The sequence below is a fragment of the Oncorhynchus kisutch genome, linkage group LG10 (assembly GCF_002021735.2).
Source record: "Oncorhynchus kisutch isolate 150728-3 linkage group LG10, Okis_V2, whole genome shotgun sequence".
Taxonomy (NCBI): Eukaryota; Metazoa; Chordata; class Actinopteri; order Salmoniformes; family Salmonidae; genus Oncorhynchus; species Oncorhynchus kisutch.
Genome location: NC_034183.2, coordinates 14883495 through 14907472, shown reverse-complemented (window position 1 = coordinate 14907472; position 23978 = coordinate 14883495). Strand labels below are relative to the sequence as shown.

The 23978-nt window shown below is 42.5% G+C and overlaps 1 protein-coding gene across 1 annotated transcript; it reads left to right on the top strand.

The window, feature by feature from the left end:
• Positions 1-1400: 1400 nt before the first annotated feature.
• LOC109898659 (uncharacterized) lies at positions 1401-23978 on the top strand. The gene is made up of 6 exons (XM_031833183.1): positions 1401-1452; positions 16882-17048; positions 19739-19852; positions 20326-20480; positions 21701-21748; positions 22219-23978. Exons 2-5 carry the CDS (start codon positions 16916-16918, stop codon positions 21737-21739), a joined length of 441 nt encoding a protein of 146 aa, XP_031689043.1. The 5' UTR covers positions 1401-1452; positions 16882-16915; the 3' UTR covers positions 21740-21748; positions 22219-23978.

The following is a 23978-nucleotide window of genomic DNA, read 5'->3' as shown; positions in this document are numbered from 1 at the left end:
TGACAGATAAGATCTAAACCGGTCCAGAACTTGTCCGTGTAGACCAATTTGGGTTTCCAATCTCTCCAAAAGATTGTGGTGATCGATGGTATCAAAAGCAGCACTAAGGTCTAGGAGCATGAGGACAGATGCAGAGCCTTGGTCTGACGCCATTAAAAGGTAATTTACCACCTTCACGAGTGCAGTCTGAGTGCTCTGATGGGGTCTAAAACCAGACTGCAGCGTTTAGTAAACATTGTTTGTCTTTAGGAAGGAAGTGAGTTGCAGCGCAACAGCTTTTTCTAAAATGTTTGAGAGTAATGGGAGATTCGATATAGGCTGATAGTTTTTTATATTTTCTGGGTCAAGGTTTGGCTTTTTCAAGAGAGGCTTTATTACTGCCACTTTTAGTGAGTTTGGTACACATCCAGTGGATAGGGAGCCATTTATTGTGTTCAACCAAGCATAGGAAGCAGCTCTTTCAGTAGTTTAGTTGGAATAGGGTCCAGTATTCAGCTTGAAGGTTTAGAGACCAAGACTATTTTCATCAATGTGTCAAGAGATATAGTATTAAAAAACTTGGGTGTCTCCCTTGATCCTAGGTCCTGGCAGTGTTGTGCAGACTCAGGACAATTGAGCTTTGGAGAAATACGCAGATTTAAAGAGGAGTCCGTAATTTTCGTAATCTTTTCGTCAAAGAAGTTCATGAATTTATCGCTGCTGAAGTGAAAGCCATCCTTTCTTGGGAATGCTGATTTTTAGTTAGCTTTGCGACAGTATCAAAAATATATTTTTGATTGTTCTTATTCCCCTCAATTAAGTTGGAAAAATAGAATGATCGAGCAGCAGAGAGCGCTCTTCGATGCTGCATGGCACTGTCTTTCCAAGCCAGTCGGAAGACATTCAGTTTAGTGTAGCGCCATTTCCATTCCAATTTTCTGGAAGCATGCTTCAGGGCTCTGGTATTTTCAGTATACCAGGGAGCTAATTTCTTATGACAAATGTTTTTTTTTGTTTTTAGGGGTGCGACTGCATCTTGGGTATTACGCAAGGTTACACTTAGTTCCTCAATTAGGTGATTTACCGATTTTTGTACTCTGACGTCCTTGGGTAGGTGGAGGGAGTCTGGAAGTGCGTCTAGGAATCTTTGGGTTGTCAGAGAATTTATAGCACAGCTTTTGATGATCCTTGGTTGGGGTCTGAGCAGATTATTGTTGCGATTGCAAACATAATAAAATGGTGGTCCGATAGTCCAGGATTATGAGGAAAAACATTAAGATCCACAATATTTATTCCATGGGACAAAACTAGGTCCAGAGTATGACTGTGGCAGTGAGTACGTCCAGAGACATGTTGGACAAAACCCACTGTCGATGATGGCTCTTTCCCTCTCTCTTAGCCAATCTCTCTCTCTCTCCTCAGATCTGACTATGACTTGGAGTATGACAGCTACCCAGATGACCTCTACGGCAGGTAGGCTTCTATACTGTACCTGGTCTCACCTACAGATCTCTATTTTGCTAGAGATTTGTGTTTTTCACTCTAATGGCCAAGTACTGAACAAGCTCTATTACGATCAAGTGTTCTGGTTTAGAACTTGTACTTAGCTGTTGTATGTAAAGATGCTCTCTTGTGTTGCAAAACCCTTTCTGAAAGTGAATGCAATTATCTAGTCTTCCTTCTCTTCCTCTTTTGATTGCATGTGTCTCATGGACAGGCTTATCTCTGACTCCTGATTTGTCTAAGAAGAGTATGTCTGCTTGTGATAGTCAGGCCCCTTGGATGAGATACGAGAGATCATACTGTACCATCCTAGTGTTAACCCGTCTTAAATCCCCTTGCCTGGTATAGACCAAACGGCTACACAACACAAAATAAACTTTATTTGCTTGAGTAACTGTGTGTCTATATTCTTCTGCAAGTGATAATTGTGTGACTGTATTTTGAAGGGCCTGAGGGAGGGAAATGCTGTAGTGTTCTGAGGGGAGGGGTGTCTCAAAGTGAACCCCTGCTTAGTGCCGAGGCTCTACTTGTATAGCGTAATTAGCCAGGCTCTGAACGGCTGTGAGAAGCGGGCCCTCTGTGGCTGGTGCTGATGAAGGGAGCTGCGGAGAGGAGAGAAGAGAACTTGCATAAATAGCAGGGGGGTGTTAGAGCAGGGACAGACTGAGAAAGCCCCTCTATCTCCATCAATGTCGAAGAGCAGCTGATGCTTTGTATTGAGGCACAGCATTGATAGGGGTTTATGAAATATGATATCATGTCCAGATATATCTGTGAAGATGTATTGACTGTAAGCCATTTTAAACTGCCTAGTACCAAGGGTACACAATTTAAACCTGTCAGAGTTGGGGGACCTTGGGGAAATTGTTTTCTGATTACCCAAATTGCACCATTTAAATGAACCTTGATGTGTCCTTATTCACAGCTACAGTAGCAAGACCTGTTAACAAGGTTTTCCCTGTGGATTACTTTAGGTAACATAGCTCCTATTTCTGTACACTGAAAATGTCAATTTCACAGATAGAGAATAACCTGGCTACTATTCGGTTGTCCTTAGAGGTAGTGAAATAAGGGACCATGTATCTACGGGTATTTCCATTAAGAAGGCATCTTCTGGTGTGTGTGTGCATATGGGTGATTTTCGCGAAATCTTGGTTTCAAAGATTTCAAACATGAAACCTTTAAAAAGACTTGCATCAAAAAATGTCATTTTGAGGCATTAATAACAAGGTCTGAAGTGTTTGTGAGCATTCATTTAAAAACATTTACTGACAATTTAACACTTTTTGAACATATTTTCAGAAAAAAGTTTTTAAAAAGACTGAAACCATCAAGACCATTCGGAAAGCTAATACATTTTTAAAACATTTATTATTAACAGTCATGCACAGTTACTGGAAACTCTGAAATAATATATATTTTTAAATGAACATTTTATTTTATTTTGACTGATTTCTCTCATTACCGCAACACCTTCCGCAATCTACAACCTAATATTTTTGCTATTTCATTGAAACCTGACATATTTTCAAAATGATGTGGCAAGCCTGAAAGAACATAACGTATAGATTCTGTACATTTAAAAGCAAACTACTATTTTTCCATTCATTAAATTAACATTAAATGAACACCTGTTATGGTAATGATACATAGGTTTCAGAAATTAGGTTGATGATTTCGGAAATGACAATAAGTATACTAAGACTGAGGTATGGTTAAACATTATACAATTTGATGTAGAAAATAAATGAGATAATATTGGCACAATCATTGATTCAAGTTTTTATTTACTCATGATGTCAAGCAAAGAGGCACTGAGTTTGAAGGTATAAATAAATCATTCTCTCTATTATTATTCTGACATTTCACATTCTTAAAATAAAGTGGTGACCCTATCTGACCTAAGACAAATAATTTTTACAAGGATTAAATGTCAGGAATTGTGAAAAACTGAGCTTAAATGTATTTGGCTAAGGTCTATGTAAACTTCCGACTTCAACTGTGTATATAAGTGAGAATGCTGTTGCGGAGGATCAGGAACCTTAGAATGTTTTGCTAACAATAGAGAAGACATGATGACTAAGCAAATGTTTACTCAATGTACATAATTAGACATTAATGAAGCATATTTTCATAGAAAATTTGAAATCTAACTTTTTTCTAAATGTGGAAACCTACCTGTATCGGTAATGGTAATCAATACTGTTGTGTATGCAGTCTGACAAGAGAATGTTTATCTGGAGAAATATAAAGAGATCTGCTTACCTGGTAGCCATCTTGAAGGTACTGGCAGATGTGTTGCTTCATTCAAAGTCAAACTTTGTTAAAAATTCTCTGTGTGTGTGTAAACAGTCCTTCAAAAATGTTGCAGACATCAGTCATGCACACTTAATTTTCCACAATTTTTTCATTATTATTATACATGAATATTCAGTTAATATTTTTTCTGTCATTTGAAACATCGAGTAGAACATCCATTTATTTTTTTCGGAATATTTTCATTTGACTCTGTGGTGGCTTTCTAGCCACCGCCGATCCACTTTTCATTTTCCATTTGTGCTGTCTTTGTCTTATCACACCTGGCTTCACTCAACCAATTACTTGTTTATTATTTAACCCTCTGTTCCCCATGTTGTGTTTGTGAGTGATTGTTTATTGTAATTCGGTCCGTCTTTGTGGTCTCGGTATGTTACTTACTTGTTCCTAACCAGTTGTATTTTTTTGTTATTTTCTTTACGTTGTTTGTCACTTTTTTTTCTTTCTTATTTTGTACATAATGTTGCTGCTACTGTCTCTTATGACCGAATATAACTTCTGGACATCAGAACTGAGATCACCCTCCATTTGGCAAATCTGACCATAATTCTATCATCCTGCATACAAGCAAAAATTAAAGCAGGAAGCACCAGTGACTAGATCAATACAAAAATGGTCAGATGAAGCAGATGCTAAGATTTTTCAACGCCGATACCGATTATTGGAGGACCAAAAAAGCCTATACCGATTAATCGGCCATTTTTATTTTATTTATTTGTAATAATGACAATTACGACAATACAGAATTTACGACAATACACTTATTTTAACTTAATCATCAATAAAAATCAATTTAGCCTCAAATAAATAATGAAACATGTTCAATTTGGAGAGAGAGGCAGGTGGTTATTGCGTTGAACTAGTTAACTGTAAGGTTGCAAGATTGGATCCCCCGAGCTGACAAGGTGAAAATCTGTCATTCTGCCCCTGGACAAGGCAGTTAACCCACTGTTCCTAGGCCGTCATTGAAAATAAGAATGTGTTCTTAACTGACTGGTCAAGTGAAATATAGGTTTAAAAAAAATATATATATATATATATTTCTTTTTTAAATAAAAAAATAATTTACAAAAATTTTGGCAAAAATTGGTGTCCAAAAATACAGATTTCCGATTGTTATGAAAACTTGAAAATCGGCCCTAATTAATCGGCCATTCCGATTAATCGGCCAACCTCTAATACATACCCCAACCAGAACCCATGGATTACAGGCAACATCCACACTGACCTAAAGGCTAGAGCTGCCGCTTTCAAGGAGTGGGACTCTAACCCAGAAGCTTATAAGAAATCCCACTATGCCCTCCGACGAAACATCAAACAGTCAAAGCGTCAATTCAGGACTTAGATTGAATTGTACTACACCGGCTCTGACGCTCGTCAGATGTGGCAGGGCTTGCAAACTATTACAGACTACAAAGGGAAGCACAGCCGAGAGCTGCCCAGTAACACGAGCCTACCAGGCGAGCTAAACTACTTCTATGCTCGCTTCGAGGCAAATAACACTGAAACATGCATGAGAGCTGTAGTCAATGAACAACATTCTCACATAGGTGCTACTTTTGTCCAGGTGGGAAAGGGCAGTGTCAAGTGTAATAGAGATGGTGTCATCTGTTGATTTGTTTTGGAGTGAACAAGGTTAAGGGCAGAGAAGCTTGTTTGACACTAAGAAAGCTTTGTTGTAGAGCTTTTAACACAAAATCCAGGGAGGGGCCAGCTGAGTATAAGACTATTATCTGCATATAAATGGATGAGAGTGCTTCCTACTACCTGAGCTATGTTGTTGACGTAAATTGGAAAGAGTATGGGGTCTAGGATCGAGGTACACCCTTGATGACAGGCAGTGGCTGTGGCAGCAGATGTTCTGAATTTACACACTGCACTCTTTGAGAGTGGTAGTTAGCAAACCAGGCCAAAGGCCCCTCAGAGACACCAATACTCCTTAGCCGACCAACAAGAATGGAAAGGTCTATCGTATCAAAAGCATTGGACAAGTCAATAAAATAGCAGCACAGAATTGCTTAGAATCAAGGGCAATAACATAATTTAGGACCTTTAAGGTTGCAGTGACACATCAATAACGTGAGCAGAAACTGGTTTGCATACCAGAGAGAACACTATAGACATCAAGAAAGCCAGTTAGTTGATTACTGACACGTTTTTCCAACACTTTTGATAAACAGGGCAAGATAGAAATTGGCCTATAATAACAGTTAGGATCAACTTGATCTCTCCATTTAAATAAAGGATGTACGTGGCTGCTTTCCAAGCAATGGAAATCTCCCCAGAGAGGAGAGAGGTTAAAAAGGTCAGAGATAGGCTCAGCGAATAATAGGGGCAGCACCCTTAAAGAAGAAAGGATCTAAACCATCTGACCCAGATGTTCTTTTGGGTCAAGTTTAAGGAGCTCCTTTAGCACCTCAGACTCAGTGACCGACTGTAGGGAGAAACTGTGTGGCAGAGCGGTGAAAAAGGAGGGAGGAGCATCAGGGCTAGTCGCATTAGAAGGGGTGGGAGATGAAGTGTTGGATGGGCAAGGAGGCATGGCTGAGTCAAATATGAATCTTGACTTTATCAAGTGGTGATTATAAAACTCAGCCATGTACATCTTGCCAGTAACAACCACATAATCAACATTAAGGGACATGGGTAGCTGTGAGGAGGAGGGTTTATTCTCCAGATCTTTCACCATTTTCCAGAACTTCTTGGGGTTAGACCCATAGAGAGAGAACTGCTCCTTGAATAACTAACTTTGGCCTTCCGGATAGCCTAAATGCACTTATTTCTTATTTGCCTGAATGACAGGATTTGTGTGCCGAGCTTTTCACCAAATGGTGTTCTTGAGGTGGAGTAACTCTGCCAGATCACGGTCGAACCAGGGCCTGAACTTGTTTTTCATTTATTTATGGGGGCGTACTTGTTAACAATATCACTGAAAAGATTTAAAAAAGAAGGTCCAAGCATTTTCAGAGGGGATCAAGCTTATTCTATTAGTTCCACCACCCACACATGCAATGACATCTCCTGGTTTCAACGATGTTTCTAGAGACAATATCTCTCTCTTCATCACTAAATACCTAGGTTTACCTCCACTGTATTCACATCCTACCATACATTTGTCTGTACATTATACCTTGATGCTATTTTATCGCCCCCAGAAACCTCCTTTTACTCTATGTTCCAGACGTTCTAGACGACCAATTCTCATAGCTTTTAGCCGTACCCTTATTCTACTCCTCCTATGTTCCTCTGGCGATGTAGAGGTGAATCCAGGCCCTGCAGTGCCTAGCTCCACTCCTATTCCCCAGGCGCTCTCTTTTGACGACTTCTGTAACCGTAATAGCCTTGGTTTCATGCATGTTAACATTAGAAGCCTCCTCCCTAAGTTTGTTCTATTCACTGCTTTAGCACACTCTGCCAACCCGGATGTTCTAGCTGTGTCTGAATCCTGGCTTAGGAAGACCACCAAAAACTCAGACATTTTAATTCCAAACTACAACATTTTCAGACAAGATAGAACTGCCAAAGGGGGCGGTGTTGCAATCTACTGCAAAGATAGCCTGCAGAGTTCTGTCCTACTATCCAGGTCTGTACCCAAACAATTTGAACTTCTACTTTTAAAAATCCACCTCTCTAAAAACAAGTCTCTCACCGTTGCCGCCTGCTATAGACCACCCTCTGCCCCCAGCTGTGCTCTGGACACCATATGTGAACTGATTGCCCCCCATCTATCTTCAGAGTTCGTGCTGCTAGGCGACCTAAACTGGAACATGCTTAACACCCCAGCCATCCTACAATCTAAACTTGATGCCCTCAATCTCACACAAATAATCAATGAACCTACCAGGTACCTCCCCAAAACCTTAAACACGGGCACCCTCATAGATATCATCCTAACCAACTTCCCCTCTAAATACACCTCTGCTGTCTTCAACCAAGATCTCAGCGATCACTGCCTCATTGCCTGCATCCGTAATGGGTCAGCGGTCAAACGACCTCCACTCATCATTGTAAAACGCTCCCTGAAACACTTCTGCGAGCAGGCCTTTCTAATCGACCTGGCCGGGGTATCCTGGAAGGATATTGATCTCATCCCGTCAGTAGAGGATGCCTGGATATTTTTTTTAAATGCCTTCCTAACCATCTTAAATAAACATGCCCCATTTAAGAAATTTAGAACCAGGAACAGATATAGCCCTTGGTTCTCCCCAGACCTGACTGCCCTTAACCAACACAAAAACATCCTATGGCGTTCTGCATTAGCATCGAACAGCCCCCGTGATATGCAGCTGTTCAGGGAAGCTAGAAATCATTATACACAGGCAGTTAGAAAAGCCAAGGCTATCTTTTTCAAGCAGAAATTTGCTTCCTGCAACACTAACTCAAAAAAGTTCTGGGACACTGTAAAGTCCATGGAGAATAAGAACACCTCCTCCCAGCTGCCCACTGCACTGAAGATAGGAAACACTGTCACCACTGATAAATCCACCATAATTGAGAATTTCAATAAGCATTTTTCTACGGCTGGCCATGCTTTCCACCTGGCTACTCCTACCCCGGACAACAGCACTGCACCCCCAACAGCAACTCGCCCAAGCCTTCCCCATTTCTCCTTCTCCCAAATCCATTCAGCTGATGTTCTGAAAGAGCTGCAAAATCTGGACCCCTACAAATCAGCCGGGCTAGACAATCTGGACCCTTTCTTTCTAAAATTATCTGCCGAAATTGTTGCCACCCCTATTACTAGCCTGTTCAACCTCTCTTTCGTGTCGTCTGAGATTCCCAAAGATTGGAAAGCAGCTGCGGTCATCCCCCTCTTCAAAGGGGGGGACACTCTTGACCCAAACTGCTACAGACCTATATCTATCCTACCGTGCCTTTCTAAGGTCTTCGAAAGCCAAGTCAACAAACAGATTACCGACCATTTCGAATCTCACCATACCTTCTCTGCTATGCAATCCGGTTTCAGAGCTGGTCATGGGTGCACCTCAGCCACGCTCAAGGTCCTAAACGATATCTTAACCGCCATCGATAAGAAACATTACTGTGCAGCCGTATTCATTGATCTGGCCAAGGCTTTCGACTCTGTCAATCACCATATCCTCATCGGCAGACTCGACAGCCTTGGTTTCTCAAATGATTGCCTCGCCTGGTTCACCAACTACTTCTCTGATAGAGTTCAGTGTGTCAAATCGGAGGGTCTGCTGTCCGGACCTCTGGCAGTCTCTATGGGGGTGCCACAGGGTTCAATTCTTGGACCGACTCTCTTCTCTGTATACATCAATGAGGTCGCTCTTGCTGCTGGTGAGTCCCTGATCCACCTCTACGCAGACGACACCATTCTGTATACTTCCGGCCCTTCTTTGGACACTGTGTTAACAACCCTCCAGGCAAGCTTCAATGCCATACAACTCTCCTTCCGTGGCCTCCAATTGCTCTTAAATACAAGTAAAACTAAATGCATGCTCTTCAACCGATCGCTACCTGCACCTACCCGCCTGTCCAACATCACTACTCTGGACGGCTCTGACTTAGAATACGTGGACAACTACAAATACTTAGGTGTCTGGTTAGACTGTAAACTCTCCTTCCAGACCCATATCAAACATCTCCAATCCAAAGTTAAATCTAGAATTGGCTTCCTATTTCGCAACAAAGCATCCTTCACTCATGCTGCCAAACATACCCTTGTAAAACTGACCATCCTACCAATCCTCGACTTTGGCGATGTCATTTACAAAATAGCCTCCAATACCCTACTCAGCAAATTGGATGCAGTCTATCACAGTGCAATCCGTTTTATCACCAAAGCCCCATATACTACCCACCATTGCGACCTGTACGCTCACGTTGGCTGGCCCTCGCTTCATACTCGTCGCCAAACCCACTGGCTCCATGTCATCTACAAGACCCTGCTAGGTAAAGTCCCCCCTTATCTCAGCTCGCTGGTCACCATAGCATCTCCCACCTGTAGCACACGCTCCAGCAGGTATATCTCTCTAGTCACCCCCAAAACCAATTCTTTCTTTGGCCGCCTCTCCTTCCAGTTCTCTGCTGCCAATGACTGGAACGAACTACAAAAATCTCTGAAACTGGAAACACTTATCTCCCTCACTAGCTTTAAGCACCAACTGTCAGAGCAGCTCACAGATTACTGCACCTGTACATAGCCCACCTATAATTTAGCCCAAACAACTACCTCTTTCCCAACTGTATTTAATTTGAATTTATTTATTTATTTTGCTCCTTTGCACCCCATAATTTTTTATTTCTACTTTGCACATTCTTCCATTGCAAAACTACCATTCCAGTATTTTACTTGCTATATTGTATTTACTTTGCCATCATGGCCTTTTTTGCCTTTACCTCCCTTCTCACCTCATTTGCTCACATTGTATATAGACTTGTTTATACTGCATTATTGACTGTATGTTTGTTTTTACTCCATGTGTAACTCTGTGTCGTTTTATCTGTCGAACTGCTTTGCTTTATCTTGGCCAGGTCGCAATTGTAAATGAGAACTTGTTCTCAACTTGCCTACCTGGTTAAATAAAGGTAAAATAAAAAAAATAAAAAAAAATCTATACCAATTTACAGAAGCTCGGTCATGAAGGAAGGCTTGCTCATTAAAGTTTTTCAGCAAGTGTCTATGACAAATCAGGACAGGTTTAGCTGAGCAGCCATTACGAACGCAGGCCGTAAAACAGTGATCATTAAGGTCATTACAGAAAACACCAGACGGATTCCTATCAGGACTATTTGAGGATAACATCAAGGAGAGTAGCATTTTCTGGGTGTTTGGAGTCATACCTTGTGGGATTGGTAATAATCTGAGAGAGCTTTAGGGAGTCCCATTGTTTTAAGACTTGGTCAAGTGGTTAAAGCATGTCCCAGTTTAGGTCATCTAGCAGGACAGATTCAGACTGAGTGGGGCCAGGAGAGAGCATAGGGCAGGTAGGGTACAGGTCGGTGCTGATGGTGGCTCAGCCAACAGATCATATGATGCAGTACTTCCCTGAGGGTTGCGGGTAGCAGGGCAGCAGAGTTTCTGTATTGAAACTATCTATTGACCCGCACTGTATCCACATGACCTGGTTGTCAGCCGCTGGTGGTGGTTTCACAGATGGATGAACACAGTCTCTCTGTACACAGTCTCTTTGCATAGCTGACTGGCCGCCTGGCCGCCCGCCCACTGGTCCGGAGTAAAAACACAGCCCAGGGCGGCAGCAGTGGAGCACTGTGAGGAAAGGGGGAATGCCAAGGCAGTGGAGGGAAAAGGGCAGATCGAACAGAGGATGAGTGGAGAGGGGGATGACAGTATGAAAGACAAGGCACTCGCCAGCCAGCTCAGGCATCGCTGATTGATAGGTGATCCATTCAATCCCATCTCCCCTTTTACAGACACTCTTATGGCCATAGAAATGCAAGGCCTTGCAGTCTGAGTTAAAAAGTATCTTAACTTCATCCTGCACTGGCATTGGATTAGTGATTATATATATGTATGTCCTCTTATGAAAAACCTAAATCTGTTTTGCAGTGCATCCAATAAGAACTTTGGTAATTCACTCACCCTTTCTCTGAGTCTTCATCTAATATCATTGTCTTTGTGTATCTTCTTAGTATAAAGTAGCTTCATCCTGAACTTACTTTGAACTGTAGCCTACTGTACATACTGTATGAAATGAGCTGCCAGACTAAAGCACTGATTCATTCTCATTGAGCCCAGCATTTCAACAGAGGCCCTGTGTGTGTGTAAATATGTATTGGCAGTTATCTGCTCTGCTGTGGATTAAAAGCTTACAAAAGTACAGTACTCTCAAAGTAATTCTCTCTGTCCTTCATGGACGTTTCTTTGTTGCCAGAGACTACATGTAAGGCAGAGTAGGTCATCATATTCAGAAGTTCTCATTAAAGTCAACTATACATCCACAGTTCTTTTTTGCTTCTCTACATTTCTGTAAGACACATAGACAATACATGTGCTACAACCACATAGACGGGGCAGCTGCATCTGTCAAACTGCACAGTCAGATGATCTGAAACATCACCACACCCTCTATTTGCTGGGAAGCACACCACAGGAGGCTGGTGGCACCTTATTGGGGAGGATGAGCTCCTGGTAATGACTGGATGGGAATTAGTGGAACGGTATGCAATACATCAAAGACAGCTTCCATGTTTTTGATGCTATACCATTCGCTCCGTTCCAGACATTATTATGAGCCCTCCTCCATTCAGCAGCTTCCACTGATGCATACACAGTAATCGCTGGTTTCAGAAGACATATTTGAGAGAGAGAGACCAGCGCAAATCAAAGCACCCCAGACAGTGCTCTTTGGACAAGGGCTATTTAGTGCACCAGGCTATGAGATCAATCTAGAACAGATGATATCAATATATCACTGTGATTATAGTGTAACGATCATCGTATGAAGGAGTGGACCAAAACAAAGCGTGGTAAGTGTTCATGATAAATTTAATACTCAAAACACACACAAAAAATAACATGGAGGAAAAACCGAAACAGTCCTGTCAGGTGCAGACACTAAACAGAAAACAACTACCCACAAAACCCAAACGAAAAAGGACAACTTATATATGATCCCCTGGACTGTGAAGGCGCACAGTCCTGTGGAGGTGCACTGGAGGCCTGATGCGTGGGACCGGTACAGGTGGCACCTGGATGATGACACTCACCTCAGGGCGAGGAGGCACAGGACGTACTGGACTGTTGAGGCGCACTGGAGGTCTAAAGGGTAGAGCTGGCACAACCCATCCTGGCTGGATGTTTATTTTTGCCCTGCAAATGCGGGGCTCTGGCACCGGTCGCACTGGGCTGTGCAGACGCACCAGAGACACTGCGCAGAGCTGGCGCAGGATATCCTGGTCCAAGTAGACCAGGAGCGTTGAGCCGGCACCATCCGTCCTGGCTGGATGCCCATTCTAGCTCGGCCAATGCGGGGAGCTGGAATAAAGCGCACCGGGCTATGAATAGGCACTGGAGACACTGTGCGCATCACTGCATAACACGGTGCCTGACCAGCCACACTGACTCTGTCACTCTCCTCGTGTGCCCCCCCAAAAAATCTTTTTGGAGCTGCCTCTCGGGTTTCCGTGCTAGCTGTGTCCCCTCGTATCGTTGCCATTCCTCTTTCGCTGTTTCCACCTGTTTCCATGGCAGGGTCTTGTCCCCTGCCATAACCTCCTCCCAGGTCCAGGATGTCCTCCACTCGCTTTTCTCCCAGGCCCAGGATCTCTGCTCCTCTTGACCACGCTGCTTGGTCCTTTTTAGGTGGGTAGTTCTGTAGCGATCGTCGTATGAAGGAGTGGACCAAAACGCAGTGTGGTAAGTGTTCATGATAAATGTAATACTCAAAACACACGAACAAAATAACTAAGATAGAAAACCGAAACAGTCCTGTCAGGTGCAGACACTAAACCGAAAACAACTACTCACAACACCCAAATGAAAAAGGACAACTTATATATGATCCCCAATCAGAGACAATGATAGACAGCTGCCTCTGATTGGGAACCACACCAACATAGAAATAAAGAAACTAGAATGCCCACCCTAATCACACCTTGGCCTTGACCAAAATAGAGAATAAAAACCTCTATGGCCAGGCCGTGACATAGAGTATACACTCAATATATAATGGCACCAAATAGCTTATGGACAATATAAACGAGTCCAGCATTTCATTTGATTGCCATTAATAACCTTTACTGTAAATCTGTCTGGAGGCAGGTATTTTCAGTGCTGCCAGCCTGCCAGGGAGATTGACTCTCATCCTGCAGGGATATGTCTACACTATTAGAAAAAAATGTGCCAACTAGAACATTAAAGGGTTCTTTGGCTGTCCCCATAGCAAAACCTTTTGAAGAACCCTTTTTGGTAGCAGGTAGAACCCTTTAGGTTCCAGGTAGAACCCTTTTGGGGGTTCTATCTGGAACCAAAAAGGGTTATCCTAAGGGGACAGCCGAAGAACCAATTGGACCCCTTTTTTCAAAGAGTGTATTGTCCAGCTCCCATTTGGGAATTTAGGAACGTTTGCTCTGACACATCAGCAGGCAATTGTTTTAAAACACATGCTAGCTGGAGAATCTTCAGTTTATGAGAAGGAAAAAAAAGAATATAACAGTCTTAACTAGGGAATATCACATGGCCAAGAAAGGATCAGGACCCTATTCAAAAGCAATGTTCCCTATAATGTTTTTCGACATTGAGCCATTTTCAAGTCTACTGAGCGCAACTTCCTGCGCGTTTACTGTGAACACTGACACGGAACCCAAACCGGCTGCGCTTGTTCGCCATCGTGCGCTATCGTGCATAAATGCATTCCCCCCCCCCCCCACACCAAACGGGATCATGACACGCAGGTAAAAATATCAAAACAAACTCTCAAAATTACATTAATTTGGGGACAGGTCGAAAATCATTAAACATGTATGGCAATTTAGCTAGTTGGCTTGCACTTGCTAGCTAACGTTAATTTGTCCGATTTAGCTAGCTTGCTGTTGCTAGCTAATTTGTCCTGGGATATAAACATTGAGTTGTTATTTTATCTGAAATGCACAAGGACCTCTACTCCAACAATTAATCCACACATAAAACGGCCAACCGAATCGTTTCTAGTTTAATTTATATGGTGATCGCATCTAAACTTTCATTGTATTACCACTACCGGCAAAACAGTTAATCTTTCAGTCACCCACGTGGGTATAACCAATGAGGAGATGGCACGTGCTTCTATAAACCAATGAGGAGATGGGAGAGGCAGGACTTTCAGCGCGATCTGCGTCAGAAATAGGAATGAGTTCTATTTTAGCCCTTGGCGTCGCAGACGCTCATTGGCGCACGTGAGCAGTGTGGGTGCAATAATTGAATAACATGGATTTCTACATTTATTTTGCAAGTTCGCACACGCGAAGTGTCCAGTCTGGGCAGCATGTGAGGTTGTGCACGCTTTAAGTTACAGTTTTAACAGTGGCCAAGTAGGCTACTGTGGTTATTTGATCATAATGTAGGCCTACAGGAGTGGTCTACCATCAAAAACAATAGAGAAAAATACATCCCATAATATTTTAGCATGTAAATAGCTGTTCTAACATTCAGCCTACAGTAGCAGCAAATGTGTGGTATTCAATGTAGGCCTACATGAGATTAAAAAAAAAAAACATACAGGGCTTGACATTAAAAACCTCTGGGATATGTGGGACTGTAGCGTCCCACCTGGCAAACATCCAGTGAAAATGCAGAGCGCGAAATTCAAATAAATGACTATAAAAATTAAACTTCCATGAAATCACACATTCAATATACCAAATTAAAGCTACACTTGTTGTGAATCCAGCCAACGTGTCAGATTTTAAAAATGCTTTACGGCGAAAGCAAACGATGCTATTATCTGAGGATAGCACCCCAGTAAACAAAGACAGACAAGCATTTTTCAACCCTCCAGGCGCGCAGAAATAAAGATATAATTCATGACTTACCTTTGACAAGCTTCTTCTATTGGCACTCCAATATGTCCCATAAACAAATGGTCCTTTTGTTCGATTAATTCCGTCGATATATATCCAAAATGTCCATTTATTTGGCGCGTTTGATCCAGAAAAACACCGGTTCCAACTCGCTCAACATAACTACAAAAGTTACCTGTAAGCTTTGTCCAAACATTTCAAACTACTTTTGTAATACAACTTTAGGTATTTTTTTACGTAAATAATGGATAAAATTGAAGATGGGATGATCTGTGTTCAATACCGGAGGAAAACAAAGTGTAGCTAGCTTTCAGGTCACGTGCCTCTAACAAAGAGTACACTTCCCTCTAGCCTCATTCTGAACAGTGTTACTTCTTAATTTCTCAAAGGAAAAACCTCAACCAATTTCTAAAGACTGTTGACCTCCAGTGGAAACGATAGGAACCGCAAAAAGGTCCCTTAGGAATCTGGATTCCCAAGGAAAAGTCCTTGAAACGAGAGTGACCTCAAAAAAATAATAATATCTGAATGGTTTGTCCTCAGGGTTTTGCCTGCCAAATAAGTTCTGTTATAGTCACAGACATAATTCAAACAGTTTTAGAAACTTCAGAGTGTTTCTATCCAAATCTACTAATATGCATATCTTAGCTTCTGGGCATGAGTGGCAGACAGTTTAATTTGGGCACGCTTTTCATTCAAAATTCCAAATGCTGCGCCCTATCCTAGAGAAGTTATTAAGGAGGTGACTGAAGATGTTGTGTTGTTTGATGCAAGAAACCATTTTACAAAATACAATTATTATTATTCTATACCATTATTACAGAGAATCAGACAAATTATGCTACCCTCTGCCTATTGGCTATTTAGCTTATTCAAGATCATCTCAAAATACAACACTGTCACTTTAAGACATAAAAAAAGGTCATTAACTGACCCACTTTTCATAGATAGCTAAAAATGTACACATTTTATGCTCTCATAGGAAGCAACCACTCCCTCATCGTTGACTAGAAATGAGCTGTAACTGGGCTAATAACTCACTAACTAGCAAAGAATATGAACAAATCTGCACAAGTGGCAACATTACAGCTCTTACTTTGATCTCAAAACAAGCGCATCTACTTGCGACTGCTCATGCTGTAAAAACAGTCCAGTTCATATTGAATGGCACAGATAGCAATGGCTATTTGCATATAGGTCTACTGCAGCTCTGATTGGTTACGTTAAACCGGTCTGTGTAGATTACAGGCCTTGATTGTCAATACAATAGAATCCTACTCTGATGCGCTCTGCCTACAAGAACATCTCTTGTAGTTAGTTTTGCATACTAAATATTGAATAATTCGTTTTGTTTCAGTATGTTACGTTGAAAGTGGCTAATTTTGCATTGATTTGAGCACAATTCCCACAGTAGAGTGAAACGATGATAGTGTTCACTAAAGGGGAAAAACTAGAAAGTTTAATGAAGTTCAATCTTGTGCTCTCTGTGCAGGCTGATATTTCTTCTGTGTGGCAATCCGAGGGAAGCTGCACTCCCACTAATGTGTGCAACTTAGAGGGAACATTACTCATAAGTAATATTGTGTATTTTCCCTACAGAGTGTTTGACTACCAGCGTGTCCCAGCCTCCGTAATGCCAGTCCCAGTGGAGCCCAGCCCTATGAAACACTCCCGTGATCCCTCTTTCTCCTCCGGCCTGCACCGCTCCAGAGACAGACCACAGGGCAAGAGGAGCACACAGCGCACTGGCTCTTCCAGGGCCAAATGTAAGGAACCTCACACACTGTAACACACACACACACTCATGCACGCACACATACACAATCTGTCATACTGTGTGACTTACACACTCTTGCTCACGGCGCACTCTATGCAGTCACACACAATCCCATCTTTACCACACACAGACACACCCTCACCACACAGTACTACACTCACCACACACAGAAACACCCTCACCACACACAGACACACCACCACCACACCCAGACACACCCTCACCACATATTCCTACACTCACCACACACAGAAACACCCTCACCACACACAGAAACACCCTCACCACATACAGAAACACCCTCACCACACACAGAAACACCCTCACCACACACAGAAACACCCTCACCACACACAGACACACCCTCACCACACAGTCCTAAACTCACCACACACAGTCCCACCCTCACCACTCATAGAAACACCTTCACCATACACAGTCCCACCTTCACCACACACAGTCCAACCCTCACCACATAAAGTCCCACCCTCACCACGAACAGTCCCACCCATAAAAACAGCTCATTACAGGGAGAATGTAATCTGTGCATGTGCAGTGAACGTTTTATCTGGAGTGTGTGAGCCTATGAATCCATGTGGGAGTGTGTGTATTGTAAACCTGAATGTTCCTCCCTGTGTAATGTCATCCCTACATGGGGAACAGCAGCGCTGGGAGCCCATAGTACAGGGAGTGGCACCAGATGGTCTCTTCATTAAAAGCTCTCTGCTCCTTCCACTACCAAGCCTACCATACCCAGTCTAGCAGCATGCTGCAATTATACCAAGTTAATAGTGCATAACAAATAAGAATTGTTTATACTAGTTTATTACAAGCCTTAATAGTTTTTACTGCCAGCCCATCAGAGGGAAATTAGATTGTAGCTGCAGAGGTCGAACAGCTTTTAACAGCAAAGAGTTTCAGGGTTGTGATATGAATGTTCCAATACAGACCATAGGCTACTGGAGAGAGATGCTAAGGGAGACGGTGCTTACAGTGATGGCATGAATGACAAGACAAAGTGGATGATAATTAAGGGAGACACGATTGCCGATTACCCAGGCCCGATTGCTTCTGCCAAATGTAAAGCCTGGCCCTGCTCGAAACCAGAAATAACTGTTAGTAAATCTGTTAGCTGCCCCTCTATCGCACACGCTCCCTGCGCGCAGACAGCTCACTCTGCTTATGGCGGCTCTGAGGCGGTAACCATAGCAACGGCTCTGCTTGGGCTACTCTGCTCAATGAAGAGACGTGAGACCAGTGAGCTGTTAGCTACTTTTCAGCACTCTAAACTCCAACATTATTATTTTCTGTGAAATAATCTCTCCTGTCTTATATTTGACAAGGTTGAAGCATCTTCTGACACAATGTTATGATCTTATTCAGATATGGCTGTACTGCGCAGCAGAGCACGAGCAAATGGCTCAGCTTCAAAATGTTAGTGATACACTATATACACAAAAGTATGTGGACACCCCTTCAAATTAGTGGATTTGGCTATTTCAGCCACACCCTTACTGACTGGTGTATAAAATCTAGCAAACAGTCCTGCAATTTCCATTGACAAACATTGGCAATAGAATGGCCTTACTGAAAAGCTCAGTGACTTTCAACGTGGCACCATCATAGGATGTCATCTTTCCAACAAGTCCATTCGTCAAATTCCTGTCCTGCTAGAGCTGCCTCGGTCAACTGTAAGTGCTGTTATTGTGAAGTGGAAACGTCTTGGAGTAACAATGGCTCAGTTGCGAAGTGGTATGCCCCACAAGTTTACAGAATGGGACCACGAGTGCTGAAGTGTGTAAAAATTGTCTGTCCTCGGTTGCAACATTCACTACCGAGTTCCAAAATGCCTCTGGAAGCAACGTCGTTACAAGAACTGTTCATAAAGAGCTTCATGAAATCAAACATAGTGCCAACTGTAAAGTTTGGTGGAGGAGGAATAATGGTCTGGGGCTGTTTTTCATGGTTTGGGCTAGGCCCTTTAGTTCCAGTAAAGGGAAATCTTAAAGCTAAAGTATAGAATGACATTCTAGACGATTCTGTGCTTTCAACTTTGTGGCAACAGTTGGGGGAAGGCCCTTTCCTGTTTCAGCATGATAATGCCCACGTAAACAAAGATTGGTGTGGAAGAACTTGACTGGCCTGCACAGAGCCCTGACCTCAACCCCATCGAACACCTTTGGGATGAATTGGAATGCCGACTGCGAGCCAGGCCTAATCGCCCAACATCAGCGCCCATCCTCACTAATGCTCTTGTGGCTGAATGGAAGCAAGTCCCTGCAGCAATGTCCCAACATCTAGTGGAAAGTCTTCCCAGAAGAGTGGAGGCTGTTATAGCTGCAAAGAGGCGACCAACTCCATATTAATGCCTATGGTTTTGGAATGAGATGTTCGACGAGCATACTTTTGGTCATGTAGTGTACATTTAGTGATACCTGAGCCCTCCTGTACCCTAGTTGTTGATGAAAAAACAGGCCCTAACCCCATGTATAATGTCGGGCAGGTTGGACTAGGGTCGGGGTAGCAGAGCTCTAGTCTGTTTCTACACTATTAAACCCCTCTGGGCCCAATCCTTTTTTAAGACCTACACTCATACATTTATATCAATTGGAGATTTGTGCGAAAGAGGATTAATCCGTATCTCCCTTTCTCTTACTCTCTCCCACTCTCGTTCTGCAGTGAAGATGGCAGAGCTACTGGCCATAAAGCGGGAGTTGACTCTGATCAAGGTGCAGATTGACGAACTGCTCGACAGCGTGGACAAGATGGACAGACAGAGGAAGGACCACTCAGGTAGAGGAGAGCTGGGCTGGAGGCTGGGGAGATTGTTTTATACTATCTCTTCATTGGAAGCTTAACTTTGAGAATTTCTCAGATTCTTTAGTGCTACATATGATACATTATTTCTAATGCTCTTGATAAGAGCTAACTGGAGGGGAAACATATTATTCATTGATGAGAGTAAAGAAAATCTATTCATCATCAGATTGTTGGCCCATTATGACTCCTATTTATTATCGATTGGGACATCTTGCATCAGTGAGCACTGCATCCAAAATGTTGTGTACAGGATTGCCAGGTTGACTAATGTGGCGCTATCTGCAACGACAGGAGTAAAAACAAACACTGTTAAAATCAGGGCTATATTTGCCATGGAAAGCTGAGATGCACTGAAAACAGAGCCTACTGTACTATTACTGACACACTGTCTCTGTGTGTGTGTGTGTGTGTGTGTGTGTGCGTGCATGCGTGTGTCTGTGGTCCAGATTCACCTCCTACCCAGGAGGGCAGTGTGTCGGACTCAGTGAGCAGTCTGGAAGATTCTCCCGTCAGCCTCCCACACAGACAGAGGGAGAGCCCAGAGCCTGGAGAGGCCAGCGATGATGACCAACACCTTCAACACTACCAGCGCCACTGCAGGGTAAACAATACATCATTCTGCCTCCCTCTACTGGAGACACAACACACCTGCACCACCAGTAACTACTGTGTGGGCTGTTTGTCAAAGTTTTCTGAAAGTCAATATTTTTGCATATTAGCTGTCACTGTTGGTTGTCATAGTTATCTAAAAGTGGGTGTCTGTCATTGAAGAAAGAGAGCAAGATATTGGTAGAACAATAATTGATTATTTAGTAGCTTATTGTCATTTTTTCAAGAGTAATTATCTGCAATCACAGCCAAGTGTCTGCCTACCTGTCTGACACAATAAGGGTTCTGGTTCTGTTCCACTGTTCATTATCTATGCCAGGCCGTGAGTCCGACATGCTCACTGAGTCCGACACACTGCATGTTGGCATGTATTGTCATGAATCTTGTCCCAGAGGCAGCTCTGCAGCCACGAAGTCATAAATCTGATTTTAAACCTAACCTTAACCACACTGATAACCCTAACCAAAAGGTGATTTGTTTTTTACATGAATTCTGAAGATATAGGCAATTTTTACTTTTCAGCAGGCCCATCTAGTGGAAAATCACTCAATGTTGCCTACAGGGCAAGATTCATGACAATTGTATTTATTTATTTGACCAGGCAAGTCAGTTAAGAACAAATTCTTATTTTCAATGACGGCCTAGGAACAGTGGGTTAACTGCCTTGTTCAGGGGCAGAACGACAGATTTTTACCTTGTCAACTCAGGAATTCGATCTTGCAACCTTCCGGTTATTAGTCCAACACTCTAACCACTAGGCTACCTGCCGCCAATAAACCTCAACCTGCGGCTGTGTGGGCTGAGCTGTAGGTGGGTTCACCAGGTGAGTCATTGTTTCTCTGACAGTTGAGGGGGAAGGGGGAGGAAGATGGAAGGTATGAATAGAGCAGAAGATTGTTAACCAGACAACCACTGTACTGCATCCCAAATCTGTCTCAATGGCAAGGGGTAATACCACCTCCTAAGGTTGCCAGTCACTCATCCCTCCTAAACTTGGTTATATGCTGACATGACAAACACTGCTATATTTGCTCATCGCCATTTAGAAACCATCACTTTCACCAATCAAAAAGTGATCTCCAAAATTACCACAGCTGGGCATTTGATTAAGTTGATTTTGTTGGTCGATTAAAATATCCTGATTGCGCTGTGACTGTAATTCTCCATCTGTGCATCTCTTTAAAGTCTTCTCTCTGTCTTTTGGTTTCTCAGATAAATAACCATCAATCTGATCTGGAGGATGACATGTGAGGAGATCAGGTGTGTATGGCTAATGAAGGTGATTTGACAGAACTATATCACAAAAAAAAGTATTGTTTGCATTGAAATGCTGTGTAATAAGTATAGGTTAATATATTGTGATATCGAGGTGCTTATGTTGTTGAAAATGGTCTCGAATCATAATGTACATGTTGTACACGTGAATTATTGAATGGTGTAGATGACCAGGTGTCCTTCAGTCTTGGTGATGATGTATTTTTAATTAGGAAAACTTGATGTTGATTTTAAGACCAATGATGGAATGTACAGTACATTAACTTGAAACTGCACTCGCACTGTAGCACTTTTGTACTTTGTAAAGCAATTTAATGATCTTGAGGATTATGTGATCCTCATAATGTTTAATGTCTGTTTTATGTGGTGAAGCCGAAAACAAATTTCCACATTGAGGGGACCAATAAAGTTTTTTAAATGTAAATTCTCCATCTTCTCACTTTTACTCACTCTAGACTCAAGGACCTCAGTGACAGCAGCACACAGAGATGGAGGGGGATTGAAGTGAAAGGAGGCGTGTTCATCTCTAATCACAGTCAACACGGACACAACCCTCAAATAAATATACTGTTCATTACAAAGTAGAGCTGGGGCGATAAACCGGAAATTATCAACAACAACCATACCGATCACTTATCACAGGCATTTTGCTGATATCGTTCATTACGATAAGTAGCCTATACTAGAGAAATGTGAAGTTTGAAATGAATTAAGTTTGCTAAAATGGGTGATAGTCAATGGGACAATTGATGGCTACAACCATCAAACTAGTAGTAGTAGTTTAAAGGATAATAAAAAAACTGGTGTACATCAATGTTAAAAACGTATCATTCTATTTATCGTAATTGCATCAATTCAGGCAATTTTTCGCGATATGGATTTGGTCCATATCGCACAGCTGTATTACAATGTTGGATCATCAGTGAATTGTTTTGTTTGATGAATAGGACATATCTCCCTGGTTACCCTCGGTTCCTTTATCACAGTTAGATTCTGCTCACCTTCGTGTCTCCATCTCTCCTTTAAAACAGGTTCCTACTGACTTATGGGCCCAACCAAATATGGCAGCTTTTTAAAAAAGTGTAGTCTCTTGCGAAAGGGGACTGACAACCAGTGGTGGTTCTATGGCTCCCTGGGTGAACCCCCCCACCCTTCAGCAAATCCTATATCACACAAATACACAAATAGAATAACACACTTAAAAAGAAGAGAACCGGATTATTACACTATTGCACTTCAAACAAGAAACACACAAATTAAATTGCAAAACTAATTGCATTAGTACTGTACAAAGTTAGAGGTGCGCTATTTGATAGATTCCCCCGCTCCTCCTACCTCGGGTTTACAGTGGGGAGACCTGACGTCAACCTACCCCGCCCCCCTCCCCATCTCGTACTTCTGAGTGGGAGACCTTCCCAGGCAGTAGGCTGCCTAGCTCACAAACTAGAATCAGGGCGCCCACTCCGACAAGGTTAATTGACCCACAGTCCCACACGGCGACATTATATAATTGACGTGACGAGCAAATGAGCGATAGAAAATCGATCGCGCAAATGTCACCATTCAGAATTATTTTATTTTTTGTGTGTAAAATGCCGCCATGTCTTCTATGCCCAAATCCGCCACTGCGGATATGCTTCAGACAGACCGACAACTACATTTTCTCTCAGATTAGAGATAAGGATTTGCAATGCTGTTTGCCACTTACTGTATCCAGTTCGCCACATAATTGGAATGTGTAATAAATCAATTCATATAAAAAGCCATTCAAGATTTACCAGGCATAGGCCAACAGTGTCAGGCATCTACACTACCTGTGCGTTCTCCTAATCTTTCCATATGTGTCTCTACCAATTTCCCAGTGTCCACATTAATAAAGACTGTCAGTGTGATAACAGCTGTCTGCATGGTGTTATCACTGGGCTTGTAATCACCATGCCTGTTGTCATTATTTGAAGCTAGCCATGTTTGGAACTAACAAAGTGGTGCCCCTATAGAACCCCAGGGACCAGTGTGCATGGGGTTATGGCTTTGGTGAATTAGTGTTTGACTGATTGAGAAACTTGATTATGAACCTAGAGGAGTCACTGCTGTTGTTTAAGAATGGGTACTGCCCTCCCCTCACTGTCCCCACTGTAGAAGGGAGATATGTACATGTACAGTAGATGTTGAGTACTTATAAACCAAACCACCATGTTTTGTCATTGTCAATGAC

Excerpts from the sequence above, each read along its gene's own strand:
- LOC109898659 (XM_031833183.1), top strand. The coding sequence starts at position 16,916 with ATGCCAGTCCCAGTGGAGCCCAGCCCTATGAAACACTCCCGTGATCCC. Across the intron at positions 17,049-19,738 it reads TGGCTCTTCCAGGGCCAAAT|TGAAGATGGCAGAGCTACTG; the intron begins GTAAGGAACCTC and ends CTCGTTCTGCAG. Across the intron at positions 20,481-21,700 it reads ACTACCAGCGCCACTGCAGG|ATAAATAACCATCAATCTGA; the intron begins GTAAACAATACA and ends TTGGTTTCTCAG.